Below are 20,178 nucleotides of genomic sequence, written 5' to 3' on the forward strand. Positions count from 1 at the left end.
ACACTAGAGTTACTGTGTAATATTTGGTATTCACATGTTACATTTAAATAAAGTTTATTAAAAAACAATTATATTAAATACAGACTAACAGAATATTCATAATATATTTTACAGAAAAAAATAGCCATGTCTTTATTTTAGAAATACATTTCTTTAAAAAGTTCTTTGAGATTTTTATAAAACTTTTTACCCGTGAAGACAAGTTTCCCATCAGACCTGTAAAAAAACTTAACCTTTAAATCATTGTGGGTTTTTTGGTTTTGTTTTTCTTTTTAATACTTTTACAATCTTAACGTCTACAAAATCTTTAAAAAACCCGGTATCTTTTGGGATCAAATTGGTCACAGGCCATTCTTTAAAAAGTCAGTGGAGACTCCCTGATTCCATTCTGAAGTGCCTTTTGAAGTTTTTCTCTCTCTGGGTATCAATAGTGCAGGTTTACATGGGAATTCAGAGCTCCCTACACATCCCATAGGAAGCTCCATGTGTGTCAGTGGCAGGGTGCAGCTGCAGCAGCATCCACAGAGGCTGCAACTCCCCATGTGCTGCAGGAGGCAGAGCTTGTTACCCCACACACAGTGCAGTCCCACAGTGTTTGCCCAGCCCCTCCAAGGTCTCTGTGAGGTCCAGTGGCCGTGCACAGATGCCAGAAGAGCTGGCACCCAGTCCTCATTTGCTTTCCAAGTTATAGCAGTGGACATCTCCTTTTCCCTTCCCATCATACCCAGGAAGTGGCTGTCCATATTTATCCACGCACCAGCAATAACCTCTTTTTCGGCCTTTGGATGGGCGACACTGAAACATAATAGAAGACCCAGTTAGCATGAATTTTGTTTTCTCTGCTTGTAGTATTAGACAGCAGGGATTCCTGCTCCTCTGATAGCTGCATTTCAATATCCTGACAATATCTGAGAGAATCAAACAGAATATTTGTTACCACTACAAAGTATTTTAATAAAAACCTTCTCTCCCCATCAATCCCTCTGCAGCCTAACTACTCTGTAATAAAACTGCACTGAGAACTACCAGGAAAAAGGCTTAGGAAGTGCTCCATATCATACTGGGCAACACAGCTGCCCCCTTTGAATACCATGCAACAGTATGGGCTAGTGACTGGGACCTATCTTTAGAAAAAAAATTTAGTAGATATGTTCTACACTAAAGAACAGGTCTGGCAAAGACAACCATTGCACCAAGACACACACTTGGTTTGCATCTGTTTACTGCAGGAAATCAACAGTGTAGCTGACACTTATTAACAGATACATACTCCTTCTGTAGTGTAGCTATTGCAAAAGCTTCTAGGTGAATTAGAACTATACATGTATATTTTTCTATTAAAAAGTTGGTGTACGTACTAGTCTGTAACATGACCACTTTATGTTAACTGCTTGAATTCACCAACAATGCTGACCAATCTGAAACTATCACAGGCAATAACAATGAACCTTTTTAGAAGCAGTAATGCAGTAAATATGCATTATAAAGTCTAGTACATACTAAGTAAGCAATGCTCCTCCTCCCAAGGAACCAAGAACGGCAAAAACTAGACTAAAGGAGATAACATGCTGCAGACTGCATTCAGTATGCAACCCTAGATGCAATTACGTTACCACGAACCTTTGTGACCTTGCGAGGGTTTCACCCATTCATAAGACATATCCAGAATCTCGCTGGGTTTGATGGTCAGCCTCACTGTCTGCTCATGCTTTGAGATTTGGTGATGCAGGATTTGCTTCAAATGCAGACAAGGGTGGCTGTTTGCTCAGGACATACTGACGAAAGAGGCAACGAGACAAGCACACACAGTTTCCTGCGGTTTTGTCTGTTGCATTGCCAGTATGAAGGAAGATTGGCTAGACTGGTCCCTCAACACTGTCCAGTCTATCATTCAAGCAGAGCAATTGTTGCCCTCTGAGATCACATTCAGAGTAATTCAGGTTTTCAGAGGTTCAGGCTGGTACAATCTGGTAAACTTCACCACTATCCCTGTACTTCTTGTTCTCCAGAGTCTCATAGGCATGGCTCAATGTCTCAGGAGGCCAGTGGCTCACATATGTGCCTTTCCCATTTGCAGGTACACAAGAAAACATGAAGCAAGTGTTGGGCTTCACATGCTGTTCAAAGTGACTGACCCTTTCCATGTCTAGTTTAGTATCTCAGGTGACTGTGCTATCTTGGACAGAACTAGGAATACAGATCACTTTCAGACAGCCTGCACCAGCACACTGGCCCATGAGCCAACTAATTTGTAGCACAGAGTAGTCCTCACTAAGACCTTGTGAAAAGAGAGATGGAAGCCAGTCACACATTAGGTACAAATTGTTCAAACAAGTCAACATCTTGTTTGTTTTATTTTACCATTACTTAAGTAATGTTATTCAGCATAACTGCAAATTAATCCACCCTTCTGATATATTATTGAGTAAAATGTCCAATGCAGAAATAATGCAATGCCTTCTCTACTACGAATCTGCAAATTTGCTTCGGCATTAGCCCTATGAAAATGAACAGTAGTAGGATGACAAGATCCAGCTTAACGTACATATCAGCTTAGTTTTAGAAGAGGATAAAGAAGTTCAAACCTACTGGGAGAACAGCTACATTCACTGAACTAAATGGTTACCTGCACTTCAGTTCTTATCTGTTACTAAATCTTTAAACGTAAGTCCTACAACTTATATTTATTGTCTCAAAAGCCTGACTAGAACTTAGATGTATTCCCCAGGATGACCATGGGTGTCTGCTCAACGTCCACTGATGTCAAGGAAAATTTTTCTTCAGTGCTGACAGTGAATGGACTGAACTCTAGCTTGAGTATTATTAACATTTAATGATTTAAATTTTTCATGTTCAAAACAGAGGAATTAATAAACAGCAGCCTTTGCACAATTTAATTTTACAAAAAGGAAACTGAACCAGCACTTCTAGAGTTGTTTTCCCAACAAAGTAGGCACAGATGGAGCCCAAAGAGCATAGGGCTTCTGGCTGCCAGCCTGTTGCTCTGGCAAAGAAACTACATTTCTGCTAATAATAGTAACATAGCCTCCCCTTTTAGAAGTACTATATGAAGTATGTTACACAACTCTCGCTGATTCATAGGCTTGCTTCACTCTCAAAACAAATGATCAATTAAAGTTCTCATGTTGTTGGAACCTTTGATTGCTTTTAACAGCTGCACAATCAATTTTCAGAATTAATTACTACATGAAGGTAATCTGCAGAAACCTGCAGAAATCTGCCGTTCCTACTATTTTTCTTACTTCTTCTAGACAATCCATTTGAAAAGCAAAACTCTTATATCATTCAATAGCTTAACTAACACTATGAGAAAACTATCTTTTCCAAGTGATTTTTTTCTACCCACTCAGCCATGCTGTCAATAGTAAAGCACTTCAGATTAAAAAGAGATGCTTTTATCCTGAAACAGACAACAATCCCTACAGGAGTGGTAGACAGGTCATATGGAAAAACATATATATAAATATTTGTATGAATTCTGTATTCCACACACATTTCTAAGCTCTATTCAGCTATTCATGAAGTACGACTTCATAAGTTTAAAAAGTTGGAAAACTGCCCAAGCAGTGGAGACAGTAATTACTTCTGATAGAAACACCAGCTGCCATCTTCCATGCCACCTGCCCCTCTCCCTTCCACAAAGAAATGCCACAGAGGCATTTATGGGGCACAGCAGAGCATATGGTATCCCACTGAATTCCTGGTCAGTCCAGAGGGCTCCATGGAGCTACAACCATGGTCTTCAGGAACAGACTGCAGACAACCTTGACATATACCTCAGGCCGTTTTGGCTCCTGGCAAGCACAGCTCTGTTTTCAGTGGAACGATGCCAGCTCACATTTGGGTTAGTATCTGGCTCCAGTATACAAACATGGGGCAATTCTAGTAATTGCCTCATATAATAATTCTAATTTCATCAAAACCTTTCTTCCCAATGCTTGAGGTAGAAATGTGCCTGTATCAACTAATTATGCAAAAATATACCAATACAGCACAGTTGAATAGTACAACCTTACATGTGTGATTAAGACAAAGAATCATAAATTTTAATAGGTCTGATTTTAAAGTTTATGTATAAACAAAAGGTGTGAAATATTTTTCATGTTATACCCTGACATATAAATTTATGTTCTTAGAAGTGTTTCACATATGCAGATTATTCTCCATGGTTATTCCTGAAAAGTCAATTTCTAGATATCCATGGAAAGTAAGTGCTTTCAACTTGACTGGAAGACCAGATGACCAGGAAGGCAGAATATGCGAGAAATAGTGAGTGCCTCCTAAAAGAGTTTTAATGGTGCCAGCGTGATCATAATTTATCAGACTCCTACTATCCCAAAACTACTACATTCTCATCCTAGACCGTGGTTTTGACAACTGTTTCTAGAATTCAAAATACCTAGCTTGCATTCATTTTTTCATGGCTTTACTGTCTACTTCCTAACCTATTATTCTGAATTTTGTGACAATAGAATATAATTCAATTACAGACTGAACACGGCTAATAATGGCATGAAGGGAATTAATAAAACAGCATAGCATTCTGTTAATGAGATTAGCCACTGCTCACAGTATCTAAAATATCAGATACTGATGCTTCAAAAAGAAAACCAAACAAACACAATTGTCACAATTACTTGCAAGGAGTTAGTTTCATCTGGACAGTACTCACTCCCTTCTCAAACTGATGGTTTTTTCCTAGGAGTTAATTCTATGAGGGCAACTATTATTTTTGGTTTGTATTTTGTTGGTGAGAGAAGCAGGATGCGTCTCCAAGTCCCTTCTCTGAGGGATTGTTCCCAGGGCTGATCAAGGCTCATTTACAGAATCAGCAACCCAAGCGAATTTCATGTAGAATGTTTACTCATGTGGGCTCCATCTGTGGGCATCTCCTGCAAGACCCTGAGTCATCTCAAACCACCATTGTGATTACTGGAACCTGTGTAAATTGGCACAGTGCTTGACAAGGCTGGTTAGGTATGAAAGTGTCCCTTCATTTTCTATATGTGCTGACCGGATGGGCTATTGCACATAGTGCAAGAACCTTTCCTAAAGAAGTTTTAAGAGTTTCCAGGCAGCACAGACAACACACAGAGGACAAAAGTCTCTATTTGCTTTGTACCAACACCTTATTCTCGTAAATCAGCTTCTAGGAACAAATACTAGGTAAGACTATTATCTGTCTTCCGTATTTTTTTTTCTTTCTATTTCCTTTTCTTTGCCTTGGTGATAGAACTATGACTGTATTTTAAAGTGCAGTCCTCCTTTCAAGTAAGCCACTTCAATACGTGCTTAGTGAGGATCTGATTTACTACCCACAATGCCAGAGATTACTTGCAAACCACCACATTTTTGCAGACAAAGCAAAAACCTCAGAGTCTAGAGAAAGATGAAAGGAAGATCTACCGAACAAAGTAAATACCCGTCTGCAGTCTTCTATAATACATACAGAAGGAAAAGGGCTACGGCACACTTGAGTGCCTTGAACACAGTCAAATGATGTGCTGTTCTAGAACAGCTAAGAAAATACTTTTATGACAGAGGCACAAAACATAGTCCTGGTCTCACTCTGCACAGCAGTCCAATGCATTTTCTGAAAACAAGCAGACAGAGATGTGAGCATTGCTCTCTGTTAGTGTTAGAAGCACAACAATCCTGACGTAGGTTTCTCAAAGCTCCAGGCAACTGGAGAAGAAAGAAACTTCCCCTGCTTGGGAGTTGCCACCATCTGCTCAGAAAAAGCTGGGAAGCATAGAAAAGCTCAGCAGCATGTACCAAAGGTCAAACAGCACTGTCAATGCTGGACTGATGGCAGAAAGGAAGGCTGGAAATCTCGCCCCTGTTATAAATGCCCCCATCTGACACTGACAGCTTATTGCAGAGCTCCAGGGAATACTAGAAAGGGAAAGACTGTTTCTAAGAAAGCTGAAAGCCAAAAAATGGAGAGGTACCATTCCTAAAATAAGGTTGCCTAGTCAGAGCCAATTGACTGCTCACTTCCAACCTATGAACTGCATTAGCTAGCAACAGAGTCAGCCACTCCTTCGGTTACCAGAGACAGAGAGGTTGATTTGTGTAAACCCAAAGGGAAAGACATGATGGTCCACAAACAAAATCTGTCCTTGGGAGAAGTCTTAGAGAGACCTTTGAATTCAGGAAATTTTGAAATTATACCAAGAAATGCATGTTTGGAGGCAGGCCACTAACTAAACTTGGATGGGATGTGCACACTAAACAAAGAACCTGACACATCTTGTACTTCCCCAAGTTCTTAACGAGCTTCAATGGCAGCACTGAATGGAGAATACTGCTGTAGCTCAATCCAACACAACTAAAGCATAAATACCCACAGTTTTGGTCAGCATTTGTCAAGAAAGGTCAAAACCTCACAACCAGGAAGGGCTGGGAAACCATCCTTGCTTCAGACTAACTACTAGAAGTATCACTTTCATGATAACATGACTTGGATTTTGGAAGTGATCTGTGTAGCACATAAAGGACAGATACATACCTTTCTCAAGTTGCTTTATGTAATATGATCCAGTGTAGTTCTTCTAGGAACTCTCAAGCAGCTATTTACAATTCAAAGCATTGATCTATTGCAGTCATATGGTGACTCCAACATTAGCTCTGTGGGTTATTGTAGAGGCACTGCTTATTTTAAACCAAAGGGCATTAGTATCTAGGACACCAGTCAACCCATGTGTGATTAGGTATGAAGTTTCTCAAATCAATCTGTTGTCATGATCAACAGAAAATAAAAATACTAACCCCACTTGACAAGGTTCAGCACTATTGGATCAGGTCTTAAAACTGGAAATTAACTAGTTCCTCTGCAAAATGATATATGATGCACCTTGCTATCAAGATCCTTCAACAAAGATGCAGAAAAGGTGAAATGCATTCACTGAAATGATCAAAACTCTGTACTTACTTGCTTTTTCTTGTAGAATCCCTTCTTGTCACAATTTGGAATATGAAATCCCCTGGGACTCAAGACATTCAGGATCTTTAGGTGGTTTAAAGTGTCTTCCATTTCTCTACGACATGGACCCTGTTAACAAGCACATTTTAAAAAACACATGAAACTTCGCTCCCAAATTCCATCCTTCACTCAAGACTTAATAAATCTTTGAAGGTCAAAAAAGCCCAAATCCAAACAAATCCATTAAAGCAGAGAGATAGCTGAATATATCAAAATCAGATTATTCACTAAAAAAAATTAAAAACGAAAAAAATCTGACTTTCTGCTCTATTCAAGATAAATTGATTTCTAAGGATTGAAGGCCCTGCACTATGCTGCGGGACATATTGGCATTTCCAGTTGAATTCACAGTCACATATACCTTTGGGAAGGCTTAACCAGTATGTAAATCAGTCACATATAGCATAACTTAAGTTTGGAAAAGCTGGCCTTGCACCTAGTGGGAAAAGAAGTAGACACTGGAAACACTTGACTGGATAGGCCTTCCTCAGTGACATTTGATTTTTTGTGATTCTGCTGGATTTGAAAGCTTAAATGCAATTGATTCAAGTGAAAATAAGTGGTTTGGCATAATATATATATAAAATAGCTCAACTTTGGACAACAATTCCCAATTTCAACTGAAACAAATAAATGCAGTCATACAGAGGACCAGTTGCACACAACAGTCTCATTAGATAAGTACGTCACTTTTTTCTTCACTTTCTTCATCTGCAAAAGGCTGACAACAAGGTAGTGAGGATTAGCTCTAGGACAATGACCCAAAAAGGGCTTCCAAGAAGCAGTTCTAAGAGCATTGGTCAAACAATGTGTCTCAAACACCAACTAATTATATCTCAAGGCAGCCCTTCAGGGTAGGGAGTAAAGCATTATGAGCCTCACTTTGCATTCAGAAAATCAAGAGCAGAGGACTTCACACTTTGCCAGAGGCCAAGAAGGCAGTCAGTGTCAGCAGTTGGATCAGGATTCAAGTGGCACAGCCTACAAACTCTGTGCTTAGCTACACTGCTATCTGGGTATATCACTGACTTGCACCACCAACCCTTTTCTTCAGCAGAGACACAAAAAAATTTCTCTGCATGGTTTCATGGTTTAAAAACATTTAAGTTGCTGCACTGGCACAAAGACTCATTTTGTGCTGTTTTTAATTAGTGAAGTAATGACAGTTATACTTTCAAGTGGTAATATTAATAGTTTGCTCATGTAAAGGGCCTTTAATATGAGTGCCTGAAAGCATACAACCTCCAAAGTACTACTGGAGATTAAAATGGAGTTTTTTGGTCAGTAAAGACCTTCCTTGTTGCCTTCACATTTTCTTCCTGTACCGATCTTACGACTTATAAACACAGGCTTTAAATGGCTTCTCTTACTGCTCAAATGCACTGAGTGCAAATGACAGACATTCAGAGATTCAGTCTCATATTAGGCCTGCAAAAAGATTTTTCAAAATTTTTATTTTGAAGCAATCTTCCAAAGTCAGCCAGCCTAGTATCAAAAGCTAAGATGCAGACACAGCTAGAACTAGAGTATTTGCTGACAAAGGCACCTGTCCCTGATGGACTTATTTCAGGTTCTTAAAGACACAGCAGCCTTGGTAAACTGGTATACCTTTGCTCATGAACCCAACTACCACTACTCGTTTTAGTTAAGAATCTATTCCCTCAGAACTGTACAACCTTCATTCTCTTAGTGATGGCAGATTTACTTCACATTTTTGGGAGGAGGACACACTGGAAGGCAGATACTGAAGTGATATGACTAGATGAGTGGATATCAGTGACAAACTAAAAATGAAGCTTCTCTTGGAAGCCACACTCTCTTCAGGAAGAGGTTTTCACCTCATACAAATTTCAAAACCCTCTTTTGAAAATGAGAAGCCATGTCTGCTTTCACCATGCCTGTTTTGATAAAAGGCCAAAGTATATCCAGATGCATTTTTCAAGCTATCTGGCCTAAGGCACAGGTTGGATGTCCAGAAAGAGAATTATTCTTGCCCTCAGATTAACCACACTCCGACTGCCCTGCAAATACACAGAGCACAGGCAATAAGAAGCAATAATAGATCATGTGACTCATGAGACTTTGCATTTAGGCAATAGCACTAAACAGCAACTGCAAGTGGAAGTGCTCAGCATGTCATACAGTGACTGTCTAGTCAAGATCCTAATCCTCAGCTCAGCCTAAACTTATCTCTCTTGATTTGCACCAGGCAGTGTATGAACACAGTGACACTACATTCAACATGAAACATCTTTTTTCCATTATTACAACTCAATTACACTGTTTGCAACCAAGTTTAATGATGACACTATTAAACCTGTCCCAAGTCCACTCACACAAATGTGTGACACAGGGAGGAACAAGAACTTTCAACTTCTAAGAAAATTTAGTGAAGGTCATGCTTGTATTTGATGTAAACATCACTATGTTAGTCCTAAGTGCTTCCTGAACACAATCTTCTTGGGCTGCTGACTGTGTATGCATTTGCAGAGTCAACAGATTTACCAGTTAAAATGCCAGAATGTCCTAAAAGGCTGCAACAATTTCCAAACTTCAGCTATTTACTGTAATTATTTATCTTGTCGTATGCACAACATATATATATACACACAGACACATATATACACATATGCACACATTCATATGCTGACAAATGCCTTCCTATTTACAGAAACACTTACATATTCAGTCTCTTGTTTGGATTCAGAAGAGAAATTCAATGTATCCGTACTCTGCGAATCATATTCGACTTTATAGCGTTGTGTATCTTTGGCTTGCACTTTCCTGATGATATCTATTTTGATGTGTGGTGGATGTGACTTGGAATCTGGCACTCTGTGAGAGTTTGGAATGGCCTGATTTTCTACGCTGCTGGTACTCCTGTCTTCTTCTGAATCACTGAAATTTCCTGTGTAAAGAACAAATGCAGAAGAAACGATGTCACTCGGCTGCCAGCTGTGTCTGTAAGGGCATAGAAACATAGAATATCCTGAGTTGGAAGGGACCCACAAGGCTCCTCAAGTCCAGCTCCTGGCCCTGCACAGGACAGTACTAAGAATCAAACCACATGCCTGACAGCACTGTTCAAACATTTCTTGAACTCTGTCAGTCTTGCTACTGAGACCACTTCCCTTTGGAGCCCGCCCACCCTCTGAGTGAAGAACCTTTTCTTAATATTTAACCTCTACCTCCCCCGATACAGCTTCATTCCCTCAGATCCTATTACTGGTCACAAGCGAGAAGAGATTATTGCCTCCCCTTCTGCTTCCCTTTGTAAGAAAGCTGTAGAGCATGATGAGGTCTCCCCCTCAAGCAACAAGCCACTAGATTAGACTACGTGTTTAATTTTCCTTTTTACAAAAATACATAGCAGTATCCAAAGCAATATACAAAAATATGAACTCTGTAGCATTCTGCACGTGTCAGCACCTTTGTTGCCAAGCGATGAGCTTTGTGACCGAAGCATTCCCAGCGCGGCCCCGGGAGCCAGGGCCGCGGTGGCCACTCGCCCCCATGCCCGCTGCAGAGCCTCCCGCCGGCGGCAGGGGGCAGGCCGGCACCGCAGGAGCCAAGCCCGCCGCAGCCCCACCGGCGCCGGGGCGAGGATGCCTCCCCCCCGCCACCGCTGACTTCATCAACCCCAGATAAACGCCACCGGCTTCGGGCACTTATGGGCTGCAGTGTGGCTCTGCCTGCCCCAGGGCCGGAGTTTTTTCCTTTTTTTTTTTCTTTTTTTCCCCCTTATCAAGTCTGGCTGGCTGAGTTCCCTGGTTCTAATTAGCCATTTCTTTTTTTTTGTTCCTTAACTTTATTCAAATTCAACACACTGAATGGGACAGAAAAGGAACAGCACACCTTCATTTCTCTGCTATTAAAATAAAGAACATTTCTTGGTGTACAAAAAACATTTTAAAAGTAATGGACAAAAACCGCCATTCATTCTGTAGTGGTTCCAATGACAAGCACTTTTCCTCTTGAGCTTCAAAAATATTTTCTCTTTAAACTACCATCCACAAAAAGTCAGGAGAAGCACATTTTCCTAACATACTCCATAAGTTCAGTGTTCCTGTACCTTCTAAGGTACGCTGCATTTCTCTCTGTTAGCAATGCAACTGTAACTACTTGCATTTCCTCCAGGGAATTTTTCCAGTTAAGGTATTCCTAACATCTAAGTAATAACTGTAATAACTGAGCCCCACTTCTTGCCATCTCAGCTCCTGGCTTCCTTTTTTTTCTTTTTTTTTTTTTTTTTAAGGAAATCCTATTGGGACTACACAATGATAACATCCCATACTCAAATCATGCTCGATGACTCACTAAAAGAAAATAAAAAAAAAAATAAAATCACAAAAGCTGAGAAATTCAGTACTAAAAGTCCATGTTCACATAGTTCGTCGATGCTAAATATTTCAACACAGGGAGTACAGTGGCACTGCCAATACACAGGAATGGGGGAAGAGGAAGAGGGTTCTGAGTTAACATTCTGGTACTGGTGGTTTTAGTGCAGCCACTGCTGGCAGTGGACATAATTGACCAGGAAAATCCAAATCACAGTGCAAATGGATTAAGGAAGTCTTAAGTCCAAATTTCCTGGCTTTTGTAGGTTTAAGTCAGACTCTCAGCAGTATTTGAACATATTTTTGGTGGTTTAATGTCCTGTTCTGAAACAGTAGTATTTTTCCTCCATATTCTCAATGAAATTTGCAAGAAATTAGTCATTAAAATGTTATAAACCTGAATCTACATTTTCTGCAATCAGTCCAGTTCATTAGTTTTTCTCTTCTACCAAAAAATAACTAGAAAATATTCTTAACATGCACTGAGTATCCATGACCATGTCTGGCCATTTCATTTTAGAGAGGCGACCATAGTTCAGTAAGCAGTTCTTACACCTCAGATTTAAATGGTCATATTGCCACATCTTAAACTGTAAAACATGTTTAATTAACTCCTTTTCACAAAACTTGGTGTCATGCTAGATTTACATCCTATTAAGAGAAACAGAACTGCAAGTAATAGAGTTACCCATTCTCTTTTTTTTTTTTTTTTTTTTTTTTTTTTTTTGAGATTAAAAGGGTTACAAATGCACACGCTACTATTTAATGCTTTTGTGCCCAAAAAAACCAACTGGAAAGTCAGTGGCCTGCTACAGTTTTTGTTATGATGCTACTGTAATACACTCTGGTCTATACCAACGTCTAGCAATTTCTGTGAACTAGGAAGGACCGACAGAATAGCACGTGATGCAGGACCTATCTGCATGTAAAGGAGATGATGTGATCCTGCTCAGAAATGTGTATCCCAGGGAGTGCTGGCTTGAAAGCTAGCAGTGGAGCGGTCCTCATGAGGAACTGGGCACTATGCATCATATAGGTTCTGGGTACTTCTCCCTTCTTGCACACCAGGTTTGCAAGTTTCACTCTTTGAATGTGAACTGTAAGGATCCTACTATGCACCTTTTAAGGAATCAAAAGTTCCTACGGATTTCAAAATGGGAGTTCTCCTTCAGACAAGAATGCAGAAATAAGAATTCAGCTGAAAATGGAAAGATTTGCAGCTAAGTACAACTTTTCTTTGCCTTTCTCCTTCTCTAACAGTCACTGTTGAAAGCACTACCCCCAGATTAAAGGGTACCAGCTCCAAGTACTGAGGAGACACTTCTTGTTTCCAGTGCTATTCCAAGGATGAACAGGATGAGCCAAGCGCACGTGATGAAGGAAGTTACTCGATGTTCCAAGGAGATTAAAAACTTCGGATAATACCGCCAAACCCTCATTCAAATTGTCACAGCTTGGAAGCAGCACATAAATAATTATAATAAGGCATCTCCTATTATTCTAACAGGCAGTTAACTGGAGCACTGGTGCCACTTTCTCAGCTAAGGAATGGCTAATCGAAGAGTCCCTACAGCCTGGCAGAAAATCTTCGGGCTTTTTAAAAATGCAAACAGTGGAAAGCCTTTTGACACACTTTTCTATTAAATAAATGTTAACATACTCGCTGTTGGTTAGCAAACAGTTTAATTAAATGCTTGCATAAAGGGACTGTGCTCTCTCAATCCGAATCCCAAGTTTCCCTGTCTTAAGTTTTAAAATGTGCATGCTAACAGAACTTTTTCCAACCATCCCTTCCTAAAACCCATTCTGTGAGTATCTCACTACAAGACATGGAAGAGGTACAGGAAATCTTTTGACCGAGGATTTCTTTGCAGTAGAGACAAAAAACAGCGTCCTCTTAAACACTGTTGTACCAATGCTTTGTTCTGAATAACCACTTTGGCAGACCAAAGGGATATTTAAATTTGTCTTTTCTTCTCTGTGCTCAGACTTCCCTGACTTACCCACGCTGCAGTGCAGAAGTTAGACCCCACTCTCTCGAGTTTTTTTGCTCACTCTCCTTCCAGGTACACCGGGGACAAACGGCGAGGATTACACCCGCTCTCTCCCTCCATCCAGGCTCTGTAGCCTGCCAGTCCCATGCACCCGCAGAAGCCACATGCAATCCCTCCCCCACTCCCCCCTCCCTTTTTTTTTTTTTTTTTTTTTTTTTTTTTTTTAAATAAAGCAGCTCTGCCTCTTTTGCGAGGAGCTACTTCTCAGCATCGGTGTTGAAGAAAACCGGTGTACACGTAAATAAGGTGAAAGAGGTTAATTGTCCTTTCCTTCAGTCAAAGCACACCCCCTTCAATACGATCCCAGGCTCGGCTACGTGGCTACCGGCAGAGCCCCCCGCCCACGGGCCGGCAGCGGGCGGACAGCGAGCGAGGGCCGTTTCCGGAGACAGAGCTCAGCCGTGAGCTCGCCCACGCCTCCCCGCTCGCGCTGCTCCCTTTGTAACTTGAAACAAAAGAAAGCGACACACACACACAAAAATAAAATAAAATAATAATAATAAAAAAAACCTCAACAAAACCCAGCCCAATAAGAAAGCAGCGAGGATGGAGAGCGGCGCGCAGGAAAGCCACCCCTTCGCCTCCCAGCCCGGCCGCAGCCCCTTACCTGCAGCGTGCGGTCCCGGCAGCAGGAAGGCCCGCAGCCTGCCGCCCGCCGTAGCGTTGGTGCAGAGCCCGCGGCCCTCGAGCAGCGCCTGCAGCGGCCGCGCCTCTTCCCGCCGCGGCTGGCAGCTGAGCCCGGCGCCGCAGCGCTCCGTGTAGATGCCGCAGGGCTGCCCCGGCCGCAGGGCGCAGGTGAGGCAGCAGCCGCAGCCCGGCTCCCGCACCCGTTCGGGGCAGTCGGGCTGCAGAGGCTTGCACTGCTGCAGCGCCCGAGCGTCGCAAGGCTCGCAGCGGACCACCGGCCCCGCCAGCGCCGCCGCCGCCCGCCGGACCAGCAGCGCCAGCGCCGCCGCCGCCACTGCCCACAGCACGCCGGGCCGCGGCACCATGGCAACCGACGGAGGGGCCGCCGGGAGCCGCCCCCGCGCACCCCGGCCGGGCAGAGCCCCGCGCGGGCGCTCACACGCCGCTGCGGGCGGAGGGAGCGGAGCGGCGCGGCCCCAGCCGCCTCCGAGGGGACTGCGGGCAGCGGAGCCTGCCGGCCTGAGGAGGCGGGGAGCCGCGCTGCCGACACTCGCACGCCGGCCCTCTCTGCAGTCGCTTGCCCGCAGTCACATCAAGGCAGCAAAAGCTCGCTAGCAACAAAGGCAACTTTTTCCTTCTCTTCTTCCTCCTCCTCCCTGCAGAGCGCCTAGGTTACTTGGCTCGACAGTAACTTTTCTCTTTTTTTGCTACACACAACACTCAGAGAAAAAAAAAAAAAAAGGAAAAAATAAATAAAAAACCTTTGCAAAAGTGAAAAAATAGAAAAAAAAAAAAAGCCAAGCCCAGACGGTCTGAAGAAAACCTAGTCCAAAAACGTTTCGGAAAAGAAGGAGAAAGTACCGAGAAGGAAAAAATAGAGATGGGGGGGAAAAGAAAAAAAGCGAGGCTCCCTTGGTTTTATTCCCCGTGCTGCCTGCCAGCCGCTCTGCCCCGCTCCACTCCCCGCCACTCCGCACCCAGCTGTCCCCCGTGCCGTCCGTCCGCCCTATATAGTGCGGCGGCCGCCGGCCCGCCCCGCGCCATGAATAACGCGCGGCGCGGCGCGGCAGGGAGCGCCGGCCCTCGCCGGATCCAGCCTTCGCTCACGCAGGGCTGTGAGGGCGGTGCGGTGCGGTGCCGGCGACGGGGGGGGACGCGGGGGACGCGGCGCTGCCGGGGGTTTATGGGCACTTCTTAGAAATCAGCTGTGAGGGGTAGGGCTCCGGCGAGAGGGCCACGTCGTGTGTCTTTAGTTTCAAGAAAAAGTGGTCTCTCTGTGCGTGTTCGCTTCCCCGTGACCGTGTGTGTTTCCTTGGCACCGAGAGAGGCGAGAGAAACTCGCGGAGAGTGCCCTTTTTTGGACTCCCAGCTACAATCCCGTCCACTTTGGGGCTGGGAGCCCGGACCCTGGCGAAGGCGCGCCTGTGCCGCGCTCGCACACGCCCGACCGCCCGCAGGTTCGGGGCATACCTGGAGAGCGGCACATGACAGCTGCGTTTCCAAGGAACACTGGGGGGAAATGTATGTGCGCGACCACACCCACCTCTGCCAAGATGTTGCTCTCTGGCCCGGGACTCGGTCCGTATCTTACCCCATCTTCGTGGATGTGCCTTAATTTTTTTTTTTTTTTTTTTTTAAGTGTTCTCTGTACTCTTAAAACTTTTTCCTTCCATATATAAGAAGACGGTTTCCATTCCAATGTCCTTACAAATCTAGTATAAAAAAGACAAACAATCCATCCCCCCCAAACTCCCAGCATCGAAATTCTACGTGGATTTTGCACAATGCACGTATTTGTCTTCAGGCCACTGCTAATTCTCTTCCCATTTCACTAGGCATATTTTGCTCCCCCTGTTAACTTGTCTTAACTTCGATTGAGAAAATCTGAATTGGCAGTGCCAAATTTTGTGACCATTCTTTCTGAAGCTCTACTGCACTCTAATGAGAAAGAGGATGGTGAGATGTATATATAGACAAATATATGGTGTTTCAGTCAGAGAAGCTTGCTCCTCATGAAAAATGAAGATAGCACTTCTCACAGATACTGGATTATACAAATAATGTTCTGCCGTGGGGATGATGAGGCAGACTACTGTTCTACTTTCAACCCCTTCATCATTAACACTAAAGCTCATCTTCCAGTAAGTCATCAGCTGTTCAAATGTGTCAAAATTCAAGTGGAAGGGAGAAGAATACATGTTATTGCTCAAGATACTGGTCATGATACTGTTAATCATGAAAACTGCACTTTTTACAAGTCATATTTTTTAGATAATGAGAATCACCTATTCAGTTTTCTCTATTCTTAGTTCCCTACTTACACCTTGCAAATAACGTCTTGAAAGAAGCATCATGCATAGCAGGATACAAATATCTGGTTTTATTTGTGAATAAGGTGGTGTAAGAGTACACGCTTTTCTTTGGGAAATTAAAGATGCTTTAGAAGAGAGATCAGCCTTGCTTAACTTCCCGACGGATGACTACCAAGGCTTTTCAGTATTCTTTTGTCCTTGTGCTCATTTTGTTAATTGACCAAAAGAGGTCGCAGGTTGTCCAGGATTGAATTACAGATTCCCTATCTTCACGGGCCCATCTACAAAGGGGGAATTAATCAAGCCCAATAACCTACATGTTTGGTTTCAGTGTTTTTTTTATCGGGTTTTTTCTTGGTGTTTTTGAGGTTTTGTTTCAGATTGGTTCTTTGGTTTAGTTTGGTTTTCCCCCAGACTATTGCAGGAAAACTTGCTGTTACTTTTTTGTAAATTTTGGTTTTAATAACTGTTTGTAGGTGATAAAGTCCAAAAATCCTTGGGGTTGTCTGGCAGCATGTGTCAGATTAGGTCTAGCAGGAAGAAGAGGCCTTCTTCCTTTCTTCCTTTCACACTATATGTGTATCTTTTTCAGTTGGGGTGAGCTTTTATAGCTTGCTGCTTTCAAAACTGAAACAAAAATGCATAGGAAATGCTGAGAGAACATAAAAATGGGGCAAAGGGGATGGGAGGAATGAAAGAGAACAAGCTTTTCCTTCACCAGAGTTGTACACCTCTCACACACTAATACCAGTGCAACTTGTATTTCAGACTGTGGCAAAAGCATTTTTATCAAGCTGAATTTTTATTCTCACAATCAGAAAGACCAATTTTCCCTTCTTTCTTGTATAATGTTACACAAGCTGTGATGCACCATTTTGAAGTCCTGTTAATCCAAGGAGATATCTCCACTGTCACAAAATAGAAGAAATCATCCTTTTTTTAATACACAGTCATTGAACTTGGTATATATTTTTAAATATCATTAATCAAGATTGATGCAGCATCAAGGTACTTTTATCAAAAGCACTGTAAATGAAAAACTAACACCAACAAAGATGTACCTGGATCACCTCTGCAAGGAGAGAGCCAGTGACGTGTAAGAGGTCAGGTCAGTCTAACAGCTTCTGCTAAAAACATAGAGGTTTGCACTGCCTTAACCAACAGGCACTACATGAAAATACAGCTACATGAACGACAGAATTTGGTTCAGAGCTGTACTTGGCAATCACAAGATGGATACCAATGTATCTGGAAAGCCAGATTAGAAATTTATAAAGAAAAAAATACCAAAACTAAAAACCTCAACATGCACCTATAGCTAAAAACTCCAATATGCACCTATAGCTAACAGCTGAATTACATTTAGATCCTAAACTTTAGTACTATTGATGGAACTGTTTTACTTGAACAAGACCAAGTGTTAAATATGCAAAGTAGCAATGTTTATAAAGCTGTACCAAATCTGAATTTTCATATTTACATGCACTGTTTATTCTAGAGGCTTTGCAATTTTTTCCTGTTTTTTCAGTTTTAGTGGGAGGAGAGGAAGAGGCAAAAATCATGTACTGAATCTCTATAGTCAGTTCTAAACAATAGAAAGCAGAATAGAAACAACTGAGAGGCACTGTGCTTCAGCAAATCCCAAGTCCTCCCATATTATGGAAGCACAAAAAGAATGTACTTTATTTCCCCTTCCACTTCATCCTCCCACCTTCTTCAAATGCAGCTTTTTTCTCTGGTGCCTTAGCTGAATTCATATCTTTTGGTACGTTTTTGTGGTGGCTGAGTTTGCTACAGGGACAAAACATGGGAAATAGAGCTGGGAAATAAGAGTTGTGGTTGAAGTAATTCTACTTTCAGCTTCATGGTCACTTTATGGAACTTTTTAGTGTAATGCCTTGTAGTACATGTGGTTATAGCACCCAAAATACAACTGTCAAAAATGTGAGCTTCCCTTATACTGCCATTTTAAAACTTGTGTTACTTCACAACGCTTTTCCTTTTTCAGACAAAACCAACAAACAAAACAAAAAGCAAAAACAAAACAAACAAAAACCAACAAAAAAACCCAAAACAAACAAACAAGGGAAAAAACAAAAAGAAAACAGAAAAAAAATAAAATTAAAAACCTTCACAGAAATCTAGAGATACATAGCTCATTTTGGGTTGAGGGCTAAATCCTCATTTACAAAGCATCCCTTAATTTTGGTATCTCTGCTCTTCTTTTTGCCAACCTTAAAATTTTATGTACAATAAACTTCTGAAATAAAGTAGAATTTCCTAAATATGTTCTTGTTTTTCAGAGGAAGAATACTCAGATTTACAAGTCAGTTGATATAATACTCAACTGAAAAGTTACTTCGCAGATCACTGCTTTCTCAAAGGCAAGGAGTAAAATTTCAATATTATTTGTCAATTATCTGTAAACTGTAGTTTAATGAAAATTTCCTGGAGATCTCCTTCTGGTTTGGGGCTAGACATGAGCATTTCAGATGTTTTTCAGCTCTTTAGACTCTTTAGACTCTTACACCAAGTGTTCAGGCTTACAAAGAACAAATTCTATTCTCTTCCTCACAAATGCTACCCTCTGCTGCTTGTCTGAAGATGGCAATCTGAATTGAGTGTGGTGGAACAAACTGAATTTGCTGGGAAGTCAACTGAATTGAGACATTTCTTTCCTATCGGAGACATATATAATGAAGGGATATATATTGATGGTATTATAGAAACAGTTATCAAACACTTCCCTTTGCTAATTAAGATGTCTTGTTAAACATAAATAGAGGAAGGGTAGATAGCTGATAGGTTTGCTGTTACAAAGCTCTTAGCCAGAGATGAGAACACAGAGATGTGTTCTTTTATATCTTTTATGTATCTTTTTTGTACTAGTTAGACATTATATAGTGGTCTGGCAATAAAAATTTTATGGAATTTAAAGAGAACAGGGGGATTAGAGGGAGGAGGAAATGAAGGAAAAAATCTAGCTCCAAGGACTTCTTCATAAAAAGAGAAGAGATTTCTGCTTGACCAGATGTTCTCCACACCCACACTGCAGTCAGCAATCTGGGTATTGTGCACGTTCCAAAATGCAGATGTCATAAGAGATGAAAGGAGAAATGCTGCTGCTTCAAAGTGTACAGTCTGCTGGAGATAAACTTACTGACATGGTTGAACTTCTGTCCACAAGTAAAAAAACAAAAACAAAAAAACAATAACAAAACAAAACAAACCCCAATCTTAGTAAAAAATCATATCCTACCTTAAAATCTCAATGAGGTGTTGAAGTGGAAAGACTTGAGATTACTGGAAGAAGAATAAAGCTAAGATTGGAGTGAATGGAGAACTGACCTTTATGCATATTTGATTTTGAATAAATACATTATGTTTTAGGTCATTCTAAAAATTACCAGCTCTTGTTAAGATAGATTTACATACAACCAAGGTCAGAAGACAAAAAGTGTAAGGAAATATGTGATAAATTAATTTAGCAGAAGCTGAGTCTTTTCTCTATTCATCAATCTCACAACTTCATGACACTGTTACAGTAGAACAATATCTCATTATATTTATAAAATGCCACCTATATGTTATAGAAAAAGAAGGCAGCCATTTTAATACCTGTAAATCTAGGTGCTTTGTTACCATGTGGCCTTCAGAATAAGACAAAAAAACACTCTTAAAAACTTTGCAGGATGTAAGTTGAGCAAGAAAAATAACAAGTTGTAAAATCATCTATCACAGACTGCTGTTAAAGGTAAAAGCATATGCCATGAATTGTGTTGAGAAGTTTCCTCCTACATAAAGCATGAAGTGTTCTGGAACAATCTGTGTGCAAAAAAAGA

At 41.5% G+C, this 20,178-nt stretch overlaps 1 protein-coding gene across 1 annotated transcript; it reads right to left on the reverse strand.

The window, feature by feature from the left end:
• Positions 1–37: 37 nt before the first annotated feature.
• Positions 38–14,573, reverse strand: IGFBP3 (insulin like growth factor binding protein 3). The gene is made up of 4 exons (XM_086843658.1): positions 14,005–14,573; positions 9,688–9,914; positions 6,956–7,075; positions 38–795 (listed from the first exon to the last, which is right to left on the reverse strand). Exons 1-4 carry the CDS (start codon positions 14,387–14,389, stop codon positions 670–672), a joined length of 858 nt encoding a protein of 285 aa, XP_086699784.1. The 5' UTR covers positions 14,390–14,573; the 3' UTR covers positions 38–669.
• Between the last annotated feature and the right edge of the window lie 5,605 nt (positions 14,574–20,178).

Source organism: Cyanistes caeruleus, chromosome 1 (genome assembly GCF_971803275.1).
Source record: "Cyanistes caeruleus chromosome 1, bCyaCae1.hap1.1, whole genome shotgun sequence".
Taxonomy (NCBI): Eukaryota; Metazoa; Chordata; class Aves; order Passeriformes; family Paridae; genus Cyanistes; species Cyanistes caeruleus.

Coding starts and splice junctions, on each gene's coding strand:
- IGFBP3 (XM_086843658.1), bottom strand. CDS start 14,389: ATGGTGCCGCGGCCCGGCGTGCTGTGGGCAGTGGCGGCGGCGGCGCTG. Junction 9,915..14,004: donor GCCGGGACCGCACGCTGCAG/GTAAGGGGCTGC, acceptor TTCTTTACACAG/GAAATTTCAGTGATTCAGAA. Junction 7,076..9,687: donor CCAAACAAGAGACTGAATAT/GTAAGTGTTTCT, acceptor GCTTGTTAACAG/GGTCCATGTCGTAGAGAAAT.